This window comes from Choristoneura fumiferana, chromosome 17 (assembly GCF_025370935.1).
Source record: "Choristoneura fumiferana chromosome 17, NRCan_CFum_1, whole genome shotgun sequence".
Taxonomy (NCBI): Eukaryota; Metazoa; Arthropoda; class Insecta; order Lepidoptera; family Tortricidae; genus Choristoneura; species Choristoneura fumiferana.
This window is the reverse complement of record NC_133488.1, coordinates 17,600,174-17,616,226: the sequence shown is the minus strand read 5'-3', so window position 1 is coordinate 17,616,226 and position 16,053 is coordinate 17,600,174. Positions and strand designations below refer to the sequence as shown.

Sequence of the window (16,053 nt, the reverse complement as noted above, 5' to 3'; positions counted from 1 at the left end):
GAAACGTTGGAAGCCGTATCATTTAGGAAAAGTATTTGCGGTGACAAGCCGGGATCCTGACGCTGATAGACGCTTCGAAATATCAAGAGTAAAGGCAAGCGCGGTCTACGTTTTGTAATAAGTAGCTCATGGTAGGTAAGCTAATATACTATATTAGAAAATAAAAGGTAAAACAATGCAAAACTTCTATGAACTAATATTCGACGAAACGACATTGAATTGAAACCACTCACCAAATTAATAGTAACAATGAGCTCGTACTGCTGGTGCTTGTGGCCTTTCTTCTTCTTGCCTTGCGGGGTCTTGGCTGCCGCCGCTGCCGCCTGTTTAGGCGGTGCTGTTTTCGCAGCTCCCTTCTGTGCTGATGGCTTTACAGGAGTTTTAGGACCACCTGGCGAAAGAGAAGGTATCATTTAGACCACACATATACGAGTATTACATATATTGTATTTGTGTGTCCTCCGTATTAGTGAATAAATGTCTTCTTTCTTTCTTAACACAAGTTTAAGCTGCGGTTACGGCTTGTTCTCCCTTTGCAAAACTTCATATTCTGTGGGAATTTCACAGGTCCCCCTTGTGCGTTGCCTACATCATTAGTACATTTACTCGCTTGACAAGCTTTGTCAACTTGCCAAAAATGGTGTGTTTGGATTGGCTTGTGTAAGCTTGCAAGAGCTTGTAAATGCTTACCAATTCTCCGCAAGCGTGTAAACGTAGCATTAGTAGCTCTGTGAGCTGTAAACCTCGCGAATCTGTTCTTTTGCGTTTATATCCCCTTTGGCTACATTTTAAAAAATATCTCTGGAAAGGATATAGACAAAATCAAACCATATAAACATCGAATCTGCTCACAAAACTTCACAATGATCGGTTAAAATATGCGATTTGTAGTAGAGGACAAATAAACAGCTGGTTTGCGCTCACTCAGTCTATAAAAGCAGGCTTCTATGCAAAATTTTAACTTTTTTGGTCTAGCGGTATTTGAGCTGGGAGTTGATAAATGAGTCAAATCTACGGCTTAATGCGTTTTGCTGTTAATGGCTGTAGAAATTAACCAGAGGAAATTCACGCTTTTCGTAATTTAAAGATAGTTTTAAAATATGTCGGCTGTTCGGTAAACAATAAACTCTATAATGGTAGGGCCACACACATCGCGATAAAACTTCGTCTTCGGCCTACGGCATTGTGCTGGCCACATTGCAAACAAAGATATTATATCGATAGTTTATGTGCGCCTTTGATGTGCGCGAGTTTACCGACAGTGGGGCGAAATGTCTGCGGCTTCGCCCCAAGCACAGAATATATAATAGTACTAACGAATATTCGGCTACACACATCGCGGCCCTAACATAAGAAATCTATGTTTAATAGAATTTCTTTACCTTTCTGACTTGTTGGCGTAGCTTTCTGTCCAGCTGCGTTCTTCTGGTTAACGTGCCCACTGCCGTCTGCCGGTTTGTTCCGAGCCTGTAATAAATAAATGAAATAAATAAATATCATGGGACACTTGACACCCATTGACCTAGTCCCAAACTAAGCAAAGCTTTTACTATGGATACTAGGCAACGGATAAACATACTTATATAGATAAATACATACTTAATTAAACATCCAAGATCCGAGAACAAGCATTCGTATTATTCGATATCTGTCCCGGCCGGGAATCGTACCCGGGACCTCAAGCTTCGTAGTCAGGTTCTCTAACCACTTAGCCATCCGGTCGTCAAATAAAACAAAATGGTTCAGTCATAGCTGAAACATATAATTTTCCTGGCTTAGATACATCCTTTTTTTTTTATAAATATATGTCATGGGACACTTGACACCAAAATTGACCTAGTCCCAAACTAAGCAAAGCTATGGACACTAGGTAACGGATAAACATACTTATATAGATAAATACATATTAAACATCCAAGACCCGAGGGCAAACATTCGTATTATTAAAGGGTTCTCAATTTTTTCTAACTACAGAATGATTCGGGAGACGTGAGAGAGACCAACCCCTTAGTAATTGATAATGTATCGTTCACAATCATAGTTACGTAAAACCTTCACATTTAATTTTTTGACCATGCACTTAGTTTGTACTAGTGATTTTGACGAAGAAAAAATACGTCCCCAGTTTATATTATAAACTGTACGAGACAAAAGTCACAAAACTGACAAAATAATTAGGGACACATTTTTTCTTCGTCCGACCTAATTCTGAAAAAAAAAATGCGCCATTTAAAGTAAAAATGCCCTGGTAAATGATTTAATACTTTTTGTTTGCATCATTTAAAAAAATAACGTTAATCCCATCATGACCATGTTTGTCTGCAATCAAATGGAATGGCATTATTCAAGCGGACGTCATGCTTTAAAAATTAAACTTTTTCAGGCGATACTCAACGAGCGCAAATATCTGGTGAAGGTATTTTTAATGTGGGCGAAGCTGTATTCTCTTAAAAAGAAAAAGTATCACTACTAAAATTCCATATACAATTGAATGACATCCAATATGTCAGAGCATGGCTTGGAGGAAATTGCAAGCGACATTGTAAGCCAAGACGGCTCGCATAGAGCATCTGGCAGGAAACAGCTGACGTTGCTCCGATACTTACTTCCAGTCTCGTACCCAAAGACTATTGTATTAGGTACACGTCATGTTGAGTACTAGCTGTGGCTCTTGATTTCGTCAACAAAAAAACCCCGTGGGAATTCCGAAAAACTATATCGTGGTTTTCGTTGACGCTGCACTAAAAGTGCGAAATTTCATGACTAAACACAGCGGTTGAGATTTCGAGATTTTATCCCGAGCCAGTGAAAATATCGGGATAGAGTAGCCCATGTGGTATTCCAGATGCTTAGCTATATACACAGCAAAATCAATTTAATAGGTTTCGCATGAAAGAGTAACAAACATCCAGGATACATTCACACATCCATGTAAACTTTCCTGTTTATAATTATTAGTGGGATTGTAAGTTTTATAAAAATCAAAATCAAATCGTTTAAGTATCTATTCTGCAGGAGGGCCGCAAACACATTTTTACATATCACTTTTAAATAGGTACACATTCCTTTTGTAATGTAAGTAGGTGGTAACTAATATTTCGCGTGGTCAACAAAATCGATCGATCACTTAAAAAGAATCGTTTTAATAGCAAAATACCATGAATTTCATGATCCTAACATTCTCCAATATCGAAACTGACTATGTTTAGAATTCCTGAGCAAACAAGAAATACTTGCAATGCACCTAAATATAGTATTATCGTTAACAAAGGCTCAAGTTTGTCCAAAACTTAGAAATATTTGCGATAAGAATGTTTCCCTAAAACGGCACTTAAGGAATCTAAGATTATTGGACAAGTATTTCAATATTGGGTAAAATATTTTTAGGGATCCGTCCAATACGTGGGTACAGGAAGTAATTAATCGTAACTATTTTGAACAGAAACTAGGTACGTGCGTGCGCTGGTTCTGTACAAATTAAAAAGTCAACAAAATATAAAAGATTAAAATTAAAACAAAGTGGTTTTCTAAAGTTAGTAATTTTCGTACTTTGTGAGTCAAATCTTGCAAGTTAAATTTGAACCACTTCGAGTAGTCCGATCGACTTGAAATTTGGTAAACTTATGTACATCTGGTGACAATACAATAATCTGATAGTGAAATCCTGGTAGTCCGGCCAGGATCGTTTTCACAGGACGGAGATCGTTAACGGTTAATGGCATCGACTTGAAATTTGGTATTCAAATGTAGTTTGGGTGACAATACAAGTACAGTCAACAAAAAGTACAATCAGCAAAAAAAATCTTGTGTGAAATTTTTACCAAAAACTTATTTGATATTGATTCAGCGTTCCTGATAAAAATTATCTTGACAGACAGACGTTTGCCAGACAGCAAAGTGATGCTTTAAAGATTCTTTTTTTTTCTTTTAAGGTACCTACGGAACCCTAAAAAACGCATACCACCTGCTTCCCACCGTTGCTACAATAAATAAGTACACCCCAAAGCATATATGTTTTTGTTCCAACCCTACTCTAAAATCGCGTTAAGCTCCCAAAACTGGCAAAGCTAAAACCGTGTAAAAAAATTACATCCAGGCTGTAAGCTTAATTGAGGCCATCAGAAGCTCGGCAAGTATAAAATTGCATCATTCGTCAAAAGAAATCACTTTTGTACGTTTCAGTCTTCTCCCGCCATTACGGCATAATACACAGAGTTCATCAGTAAGCATATGAAAATGGCCTTTTAGTTTTTTTTAAATAATCAAACCAACTTAGAAAAGTTCATTTCACTACGCTGACAGGTGCGAGTGCGACTACAAGTTTCATAGAGCGATTTTGAAAATACGCTTGTGTTAATCACGAAAAACGAACGCAAACCTGACGCAGTTCTAATCTCATAATCAAGATTTACCAACAAATCTACAAAGAAATGACGACTAGGAAAAATCATTCTGGTTTCACAACATATTTATCATTAAATTTATTGTATACAAATAATATTGTTACTCGATATATTATGTCGTTGGCAATTGTCACGTAGGTGAAATAGGGGCCAGGGGAAGTTAACATAATGTTTGAATTTTATTATTTTGTACGAAATACAAAGAAATATAGTTTATGATAACATTACCGCCAAATGTCAGCGTTTGAGATGAAGCATAGATCGCTAATCACAGCTAAATCCATAACTACCATTGATTTTTCAAAAATCAATTTAACCGAAAGTTTTCTCTTCGCTATATATCTTATATCTATTTTTCATAATAATATTAAGATATGGCAAAATCAGGAGTTGTCAAATACCGTATTACGACGAAGACAACGTCCAAAAATCCCTTATTAGTTTTTGTATCTCTTTTTTGTGTTTTTTTTGTTTAATATGAATTTTACAGCGCATTGGTTGTTTGCTGTATTTTTTATTGACAAATAAATAAATTATAATCCAGTATGCTAAGCTAACGTAACTGCAAAAATATGTTTACTGTGTCGTAGCTACGGACGGAATATGATGAAAAATGCAGTTACCCGGGTGTGGCGTAACGAGAGCAGCCTTTTATATCCCTTAATTAAACCTTTTAATGGCGTTCAAGATAATAGTGGTTAGGTTACTTAAATTATGAGGGAACGGGATTCGGAATGTCGTTTAGGCGTATTAGGGTTAAAGAGAATGTGGGTGTTCTTTGAAAAAGTTTGATGATTTACCTATGTGTAGTAAAACTATCCATGTGCGACTCTGATTTGCATACAAAGATTTCTGCACCTAAGAACCGGAAAAATTTTTTTTTGGAACGCTGTAATTTTTTTCGTTACAGTGGCCATATTAATTAAATGATACATTCTGTAAAAATATTAAGTGTTTATCTCGTCCCAGCCTGTATCAGTATCACAGCTGGGCACAGCACAGGCGTCCCCTCAGAATGAAAGGGTTCTTAAGCCGTAGTTCCCACGCAGACCCAGATAGGATTTAAAATTTCACATACACCATTGAATTGATTTGCAGGTTTCCTGACAAAGTTTTCCTTCTTCACTGTAAAGCTCGTCGCAAATTTCTGATAAAGTTATCAACAATCAACAAAGTAGTGCTATTTTATACTGGACATTCACCTATTATAAAAATTTGTAACTGGTCAGTAACGAACATAAAATACCTAATAAAAATGTCTCGACTCACCACTTCAAATAAAACAGCTGAACTTTACTACCAACCACCATCTAAACACATTCACTTTTAAAAACAAAACGTTCTTAATTTGAAAAGCACCGTAATGACTGTATAGTGGTTGTAGAGTCGTTAGTGTAGCCTTCTCGAAACTGACTATAATGTACGTTCGCTGAAAATTGTCGCGCAGCAACTTTGTAATGGGGTCTTATTTATTTTTAAGTGGATTGTTATTGTTGTTGGTTAAAAATCATCCTGCTAAAATAATTAGGCGACTTTTTGTTTTTATTAAAGCATTAATTAAATACAGAAACTTTAAAAAGCTCTATTAATCAAATAAGCTGCTGTACTACGTTGAACAAAGAGTTTTGATCCTAAGCCTAAGGCTTGAACTTTTTAGGGTTTCATGCGAGGGAAGCAAATAGTGTATTGTTGCCTCCTCTTGTCATAAAGAGGGAGCTAGCAAAAAAACGTCAGTATGTGTGATGTTGACTTTTGCAGTATAAATAAAAAAAATCCAGTTTTGTATAGGTAATCATAGGCCGTAAACATTTTATGTGAAAATAATTTAAGCATTCAAAATTCTGCCAGCCCTAGTAATTATAATAAATAATAAATAAAACATTGCAATAAACGAGCTAAGTTACAAAGCGGGTTAATGAGAAATTACAATTTGCCGAAACAAAATCCAACCAATGAGCCTAAGACAAATTTGGCAAAGTTCGCGTGTCAAACTGTCAGAAACAGGGGCTTAGCGAATACCAAGTTGACGTTATGAATCAGAGACGGCTTCGCGATGTTGTTAAAAGTTGGTGTAGTTTACGTTGTTGGTTTCAAAACGTTCAAATTCGTGCTTATTAATTTAGATAATTAGTTAACTTTCGCCAAAATCTGTAAGAAATCTGTAATCTAAGTTCATAAAAGCAAAGAATTTGACGATATAAAGCCACTAAATGCATTTAAACACCATGATCATGACGAATAAAATTAAGTTTTTTTGTATCCCTCAAATTGTTCTAATGTCAAATTAAGTACTGTGTCAATATGTTTTCGTGAAACTGTTACAGGAGGTTGCATCAGTTCAAATAGTAGATTGATAATCAAGGGTGGAAAGTGACCCATTTCACCCGAGATAATTCTGGCGCTTAAACGAAGTGAGAGCGCCAATAGTTCGAGGGGAAATGGGTAATTTCACCCGAGTTAGACACTTTACTTTTCATTTCGACTGTGAGGAAAGTAAAAAAGGAGAAAAAAATGAGAATAATAATAAATTGAATTTACTTATTTCCAACCTCCAACGGTACCTTTTCGACCTGGCCACTTGCCACGGCCGACTATAAAAAAAATCGAGTTGGTTACGACCAAAGAGCTTATATACAAAACTGGAGGTTGAACGCCGAACGAAGAAGTCTGACCTTTATTACTTATTTATATATTCCATCTCTTTCTTTTACATTTCACGAATGACTTCCATGTCTTTCTTAACCTAACCTAACTAAAGAAAAAGATGGAATATGTTCGTGACGTAATAAAGATCAAATTTCTTGTTTCAAACGGATGTTCGGCGTTCAACCTCCAGTGTTGTATATAAGCTCCTTGGTCACGACGTGCATCTGCCATCCCGAAACGTGAAAAAAAAGTGTCATTGACTCCGTGGCTAATCGAAAAATTAAAAAAAAATACTTTCCACCCTAGAGATGAAAACGCAATTTTCCACCCGGCTATCTACCCAAGAAAATTAAACTTTCCGAACAGGAGAGATGAAAAATAGTTTTTATTTGTTTAGGAACGGAAAACGTTTATTTTTATACTACACCATACTATAACACAATGTGATGTAAAATTTATGTCATATACCTATTTCAACATGAAACTAACGTGAGACTCATTCATATTAAATGAATAAATAGTTAGAGTATCTCAAACAATTTGTACAACTTCAGTTTGTGACAATAGACATTGTTTTATTTCAAAATCGAGACGTTGACACATAACATTAAGACTTGAACGGCAAACTCATTAGTACACAAACATCAAACTTCCATTCCCAAGTCTACTGTATTATTAAGATCCATTTCGAATTTATTTACTTAGAACAAATGTTTATTTGAGACCCACATTGCCCTTTAAGCCAAAGTTTCATCGGTAAAGTTTATAATTTATGCATGAAATTGGCAAAGCATATAACTAAAATTGGAGATAAAGATTCTCAACTTTTAATTGAAGGTTTTACTTTGAACCAGGGAAAATATTCATAGAGCACCGATGTGAATGCTGCGAGTTAATGCAAAAATGGTATCATGTACATCGATTTAAATGACTAACTATCGTTGTTACAAGATTTACGTAACTTCCCCGTATGTAATTTGTTTAAGAATTTCGAAAGTTAAATTTTACTCCCTTCTGGTGAGCTGAGCATATTGACTTAAAATTTCGCGCAGGTTTGTAGTTTAGATGACGATTGGAGTAAAGTTGATTAAAAAATATCAGAAAAAAACTTATAAGTAAGTATCAAAAATTAAACTTTCTGAAACGTATCAGCTGAACAAAATTATTTGAAGTTTAAAAATTCAAAGACTCGATATAAATATACCTATCTATACGTAAAATATGTTCTCGTATAGATAATTGAAATATTTTTTGTCAATAACTAAGAATGTTTTTGTGCTTCACCCTCTATTATACTTAGATATTAAAGATACTTTATTAATCAATAAATATTAGAACGGCACTAATTTCTCATAATTTCCAAGAAATTCGATTCATATTTATAAATCAATAACAACTTGCATATAAAGTAGAATGCATAATTATAACGAATGTACACATAAGATGATTCGACTAAAGCCTGGCTATATTTATAAAATAATTTGAAATAGATATAAAATTTGTGTGGTATGGGGTGTAAATAGTGATTATATTTAATGAGCTCTCAATATTCGACACAGTCATATTTAATGTAATTAACCGTGCATCATTTCAACCGCAATGATCCAACATACTATCTTACCACCTATCTATACTATCGTACTTAATAATATTGTAGTGTCTTGTGTGGTGTTGTCTATTGTTGTGTAGTGAATAAAATATTTCTTTTATTTCTTTCTTCATTTATAACTAAGGAAGGAATAAGAATAGAAGAATATTATACCTCGTTGAGTTTCTTGCCAGATTCTTCTTAACAGAGATTTTTCCGAACCGGTGGTAGATTTTTTGACATTCATAAATGCTTGTTACAGCCTTAATTGAATAAAGATACTTTGACTTTGACTTTGAAGAAAAATTAATAAAGGTTTAAAGATAACCGCCACTAAAAATCGTTATGTACTCGTACAAATTGTTCATGAAAATAAATATTTTAAATACGTTTTTTGTTTGTAAGTGTTATTAGAATTACTTAATTATCTCTGGAATCAAAGAAGCTTCAAAAACTCATTAAAATTTTATTTTTAAGGTTTTCCGTGGCAACAGTTCATGTCAATCGTTCCTTCGGGCTCACGCTTAATTATAATATACTCAAATATTGTCCCACGTAATGGGACATGGCATCGAGTTAGCTTCACTCTCGGGAAATTAACCCATCAAAGCCTTAATGGCGCCAAGCCTCGCGGGGCAGAAACCTTTTATTAATATTAATTATAAACGACTGTTCAATTAATTTTTGATTAAAGTCTTGCTATGTTGCCATTGTGGAGAATGAAGTTGCTTGTGCGCTACCGCTTGATGTAAACTCTGATAATTCAATGTGTTTAACAGGAACCTTGTACGTTGACAAAGGTTTACGCTGCGAATATTATTTTTTAAAATCTGCTTTTAATTATTATATGAAGCAAAGCACCGCACAATTGTATTTTTAGGGTTCCGTGTCCAAACTACTGCGCTATCTGTCCTCTTTGCACAATTATGGAAATTGTACCTACGGTGGTGCGGAACCCTTTGTGTATAAGCCTTTGAGAATATAATTGGTTACAATTAAAAAATATGCCCCTTACGAATATTTTTAGTTAATCAATTAATTGACTCTTTCTTGTTGTTTCACAAAACATTTGTGTTGTGATGTTCACACATTAGTTAGCTTCTTAACTTTGGAAACCTAACATGATAGTTATTAGGTTATTAACAGTAAATACATAAATTGCTATTGCGAGCGTATAAAAGTGCAGCTTATAAACAGGAAACTTTTCACAAGCGACAACCTGACGCCGTCAAAAACCGATAGAACAAGAATTACAAGAATGTGTTCATCTACCATAAAAGCGCGAAATTAATGATAAAATGCTATGCTCAGCTCAAAATACCGTAATAAACTTTCCAGTTTCCCATTGTTATTCCGTAAACCATAAAGAACATTATTTCCGTACTTTTCCACACAAAGGAGCAGAACGCAAAGTAGAGTGCACAAATCTGATTACACGTAATCTCATTAAAGGCTTTTGCGTATCACAGCGCTTTGTCTTGCTAATGTTTATTTGTATGCTTTTACGGAATTATTTTGAAACTAAATTATCTGAAGCAATTTCGAAATGTGTAGTGTTATAGTTAAAGTTGTAAAAAATACTTTTAAAATATCATTTTCACATGGTATATAGGTAAGTTCTCAAAAAATAAGTATTGATTTGTAAGTTTTATTAAAATTAATGATACTTTTTAAAGAACGTGCTTGAAGAAATTCTAAACATTCTAACGTATCACTAACTATAACAATTAACCTCTTAACAAGTACATGTCATCCAGAAACTAGTCCAAACGGAACGAGTTAGGTGTTTATTGTGATCCGTTGTCAAGCTGGACGCCAGGTTTAAATTTCGAACGCTCTCCAGAATCTCCAGTTCTATAACGGACTCCGTGCGCGCGCAACTACCTAGCGCTTCACTTGCCGAACGCGCGTTCCGATTTTTTTTTTCAAAATGGTGCGTGGCATTGATATAACCAGGATTATTGTTAGTGCTTAATTTTTTTTTATTTGAAATAAAAATTGGATTTATTTTCAGCAAGCTACACAACTGGATGATGAGCAAATGGGAAGTAAGTGTATTTGTTTAATACAATGATTTAAAGTAATTCGTAACATTTCTAATTTTTTAAATGCGTTTCAAATTAGTTTGTTAACAAACGCGTTCGCAAATAAACGCAACCGGGGCGTTGAGTAATAAAATGCGGGCATTAAAATGAACTAATTCGTTTCACAGATTATAATATTCTGCAATAATAAGCGTATTAAACTTGCAGTAAACTTTAGTCGTAACGTAACTGTTGACAGGGAGTGAAAACAACTCATAAAGTTTACTTTTAAATTACAACCATATGAAAGTTTCTTTTGACAACTTGTCACACGAGCAAAATTATTGCGATTTTCATTACTATGAAAATACAGTGCAAAAGTAAAGTGATACCTAAGTGTGTCAAGAAAATGAAGGAATATGAAAATTACCTATCGAAATTGGTGTGATTTTAATTAATGGCTCATATTTAATTGAAGCTCAACCATAAAAAAAGTTAAACTCCTATAAATCATTTCTAGTCTTTCGAAATTCATGTGCGGAATTACATTTGAAATTTACCACGAGCTTTGCGGTAAAGGAAAACATCGTGAGGAAGCCTGCACAAACTTGCGAAGTCAATGGTGCGTGCGAAGTTCCCTATCGCCCTCTCAAGCAGCCGTGGGGAACCCCGGCTCGCACCTCTGAGTCTTTCGAAAGGTCATAGTGATATCACATTCACAATGTTCAATACTCGTCCTTTTCCAATATATATAATATAACACCAATTTAACAAATAAGATTAGCTTAGGCCTCTGGGAACCAAAGTTCTAAGGTAATCTACTAGTCAATCTTTGCCTTAAGAAAGTTAGAAATCTGGATAATACCTACCCTTATTGCGGGTACGGCCAGAAGATTATACCTCAGAGAATACCGTCATCAAAATTACTTTAAAGACCTGTAAAAGGTTGAAGAGATCTCTTTAGGGGATAAGCAAGACTTTACATCTATTTCTCATCATCTGTCACTTGCATGTATTTTATGTAGGTACGATAAAGACTACTTCGTAGTAGTACAATACACAAGAGTCGAGACAATAGTCCGAGCTGTGACCGAGGGTTCCGTACAAATTTGTAGTTATATGAACAGAATAAATAATAGAACAAATAATATAATAAAATATACGCTATAAATGGCCGATCTCCAAAAATCCAGTACTAGCAGAGCCCTGCTTGTTAGCGAAATATACGCGTTGTATGTGGGGTTATTTTATATTGGGAATCCCTTAATTTTTAATATATATTTTTTTTCTTTTCGTATGGCAACAAAAATACACATGATGTATGTATAAATTTTAGGTGTCTCCTATTACGGTTTTTGAGATAGAGTCTTGTGAGAGACAGACAAATAAACGGACAGTGAAGCCACACACACAACTACCATCAACTACTAACTTCATTAAGACAACGTTACGCGATAGCATAGAGATATCAAGTAAATTTTATGACCTATTTGCCACACACTTAATCATTACATTAATTCAGCCAGTAATAAATTTATCGTACTATACATATAAACTTCACTACTCCAACTAAATTGCATTTATATTGTCACTACTTTGAAAAATCTCGTATCTAAAATCAATATGTCAACAAAATTGAACCTTGACGTAATGTTCATAAGGTCCACTCAGAAAAATTATCTACTTTGAGATACGAGTTTTTTTTAAAGTAGTGACGATATACTCCCTTTACCAAATTGAAAGCACTTTTTGCTCCACGGTTATAAATTAAAAAAGTTATTCTGCAGATAGCTAAACCGCGACACAGCTTTATTTACGACACGGATACCGCAGCACGGAAATACACGGAAAATACAAGTATTCGTTTTTTTTTAACTTGTTTTAGTGCAAATATCGACAAAAAATATGTAGCGTCTATTGAAATTTGTAGCCATGCAACACTGACATTGACAGCTGTCAAGTATCAGTTTTTTTTTCTCTTCTTTCTGTTTCTAAAATGTAACATTTGTAGAGCCTCTTTACTACCGTGCAACGGCCAACCGATAGTGTATTTTTCAACCTCGACATTAACGGAATCATCGATGGTATCGATGGAGCTATATTTTTTTTTTTAATTTTAAGTTAGAGCCTCTTTGAAACCCAACAAGAAACTATCACGATCCCGCTTAGACTTCAAGTATGATTTATACACTCATTGTCAACTCGTGACATCAATACAAACCTTGCATATCGAAACAATTGAACAAATTAAATACGGCGACACGTTATGTCTCGTCTGAATTCACACCTACTGGGATTTAAATTTTACACCAGACAAAACGTTGCAAATCCAACCAAATGCTGTTATTCCGTTTTGCAAACACAGGGTTTGCTAAGTACATGTATGTTTCACGCGTGAGTTTGGGCAGGTAAAAGCAATTATGTTTCGCACTGAGCTGTTTTGTTTGTATTTGTATGTCAAAATGTTTGCTATTTTCGGCGGTAACGTAAAAACCTGAAAATTAAAAGGTCGCACGATTACGGCAGTTTTTTGTAAGCTTTTGTGAAAAAGTACAAACTTTTTTGTTGGCTGTAATTTCTTGGCTGGATTTTATCCACGACTTCCCAAAAATTACATCGTAGATTTCATTATCATTGCGTATAAAAAAAAAGTTATAGGTCTTGTAAAAAAGCAAAACGTGATAAATAAATAAATAAATAAAATAAATAAATATCACGGGACAATTCACACCAATTGACCTAGTCCCAAAGTAAGCTTAGCAAAGCTTGTGTTATGGGTACTAAGCAACGGATAAATATAATTATATAGATAGATACATACTTAAATACATAGTAAACACCCAAGACCCGAGAACAAACATTCGTATTTTTCATACAAATATCTGCCCCGACACGGGAATCGAACCCGGGACCTCGCTTCGCAGTCAGGTTCTCTAACCACTAGGCCATCGGGTCGTGATAAAAAGGATTCTATTATAATAGGTAAATTATTTTATAGATTCTATTATAATACTTCGAGTTAACTAACTATAATACATATTTTATTATTAGGACCAGTACAGACGGATTGCATTCCAACTGCAACGTAACTGCCGACGGCCCATACATTTGTCATTGCAATTGACAAGATTTCATTTTTTTACACCTGTAAATTACTACAGGAATCGAAAGAGTTTTGCCTCCTGAACATGGAAAAATATTTATTATAATTGATTTCTCCATATTTAAAAAAATACAAAAAAATGAAAAAATATGGCTGAATTTGCCAACACTACGACAGTATAGATATGTTTCCTTTGCCTTTTTCACCAGAAAAAGGAGCTGTCATAATTATGACAACGTCTCTATGCAACGTCTACGTCAGATTTACGTGATCTTTTTTTTAACAGACTAGACAAAAGTAATGGATCTATTGTGTCGTAGTTTTGGAGTTATGCCCTTTTAGAATAAGCACATCTTAAAAAAATTGTAATAAATTAATTAATAATTGTAGCGAAATTTTAAAAATATCAGCGTTTTTCTCTTTCCAAACAGAATACAGAGAACGAATCAAATTATAGTCTTAGAAATATGAATGCAGTCGGTATAACTGCAAGCAAACTGCACGCTGTAAAAATGTATGAGCAGTCGGCAGTTCTTTGCGGTTACGTTGCAGTTGGAATGCAGTCCGTCTTTTACTGGCCCTTAGAGACACATACATTGGGTAAACGGATCAAAGTTTTGACGTAATTGTAAAAGTCATGTATGAAACAAATATTCCTGTATTTGTCGATATTCCTAGAACACCAGCATCCCTAGCCATTAGTTGCACATGTGCATTTTATGGCGCATAAAGACAGTGTGGTTAATTTATGTCACTATTCTTACCAAGTGACCGTATTAACCGACCCGCCCCGGCGTTTTAGTGCTTCCTTTATACTAAATTACGGCGAATTACTGTCAAAATGGAGGTGTAAATAACATTTTACTATGAACGCTTACATAGTAAATGCGAGCGATATACTTATTCTAGAGATGGTCAAAATAAATTTCTTTGTTAAATTTCCTCAAACAACATTAACCTACTTTTTGCTAAACTTAATACAAAATGCTATAATTAGATGCCTTGTTTGCCTGAATTTAATTTGAACCAAAATCCTAATGTTTTGTTTGAAGCGGATCTGGGCGCGGGATAATTTTGCTCTAAGAATTTGCGCCATTCTCTTTGATTAACGGAAAGTAAATCGAATGGAAATTGTTTAGGTACAAGTACTTTAAATTTCTAGTGTGCTTCAAAATATTTCTTTCTCACCTGATAATATTATTCTGCAAATAGGCTGTTATAAGTATGGAGGCTTTTGTTTGTGTGCCAGATGTCGTTTATGTTTTTAGCACAACATTTTTGATAATAAAGGAAACGCCCGATTTTTCCTCTGAAGAAAATATACCTTAAAAATTTTATTAATAGTAGCAGAATATTTCCTCAACCTAATTTTTTTTAAGTAATCGAATTATTTGAGTGAGTCGGTCGTGTACGGTTATTGATGCTCGAGTCGAAGCAACAAGGCATGTGTAGGAGTATCGGCTTTATGGTATGTGTTGGTGTGGGGATGGTCAAAAACGAGTCTATACACGCGTATAATTAAGGGCGTTACGTATGAACAGTAGGCTTGTTTTAAGGAGATCCCTAAGTTGTATAATCCATTTGTGACTATCCCATGGGAACTATCGTCGGTAATACTGCAATACCGCGTAACTTGAATTTTCCATAAGATATAATTTTCACTGCGCTAACAGTACTGACACTGTACTGTTCTGAAAGTGCAGATTATACCTTATGAAAAATCTAGGTACGCGGTATTGCTGATTCACCGCTATGCAATTTTCTCGGATAGGATACAAGTCGATACAGTATTTTCGTGACAGGATAACAGAGAGATAGATAATAACGATTCCACACACATTGTACAACTATAAAGTTTCTGAATATTGATTTATTTAATCGTATGGCATTTTATAAATATAGGCATTAGAGCAAAATACTTAAACTACTAAGCCACGCAACTGCATTAGGTGTTAGTGCATCCAAGTCTTCGGCGGGTCCAGGATAGGAGTGTAAGGGGCAGCGCATGATGATGTGTTCCATTGTCTGTTCCTCTTCCCCGCACTCACAGAGTGGAGACTCCCTCCACCCCCACTTGAATATTGATAGTTATGATTTGATTTAAAGACAAAAATGCAATGCTTACTTGTTGCGTGCGACATATAATACTACGAGTAAGTGTTAGCGTTTTTGCAATGACTCAAGTACTCAATATTCAGAAACTCGTCAGTTTTATTTAACGAGTTCTTGAGTGGAGATCACGTCTCAGCCAACGTAAGTGTACGCCCTCTGGCCAGGTGGACTGACGAT

At 34.9% G+C, this 16,053-nt stretch overlaps 2 protein-coding genes across 6 annotated transcripts in view; one reads left to right on the top strand and one right to left on the bottom strand.

Annotated features, from left to right (window-relative positions):
* Positions 1 to 16,053, bottom strand: part of LOC141437342 (neo-calmodulin-like) — a 327,352-nt gene that overhangs the window by 20,470 nt on the left and 290,829 nt on the right. For all 5 annotated transcript variants that reach the window (XM_074100637.1, XM_074100638.1, XM_074100635.1 and 2 more), the window contains 2 exons: positions 1,383 to 1,467; positions 234 to 391 (listed from right to left, as the gene is read on the bottom strand). In XM_074100637.1, the coding sequence (XP_073956738.1) occupies positions 234 to 391; positions 1,383 to 1,467 (243 nt within the window). The remainder of the gene's footprint in view (positions 1 to 233; positions 392 to 1,382; positions 1,468 to 16,053) is intronic.
* LOC141436935 (troponin C-like) overlaps positions 10,452 to 16,053 on the top strand; it is a 50,279-nt gene continuing 44,677 nt past the window's right edge. The window contains exons 1-2 of the mRNA XM_074100072.1: positions 10,452 to 10,570; positions 10,652 to 10,685. Of these exons, the coding sequence (XP_073956173.1) occupies positions 10,568 to 10,570; positions 10,652 to 10,685 (37 nt within the window). The 5' untranslated portion in view covers positions 10,452 to 10,567. The remainder of the gene's footprint in view (positions 10,571 to 10,651; positions 10,686 to 16,053) is intronic.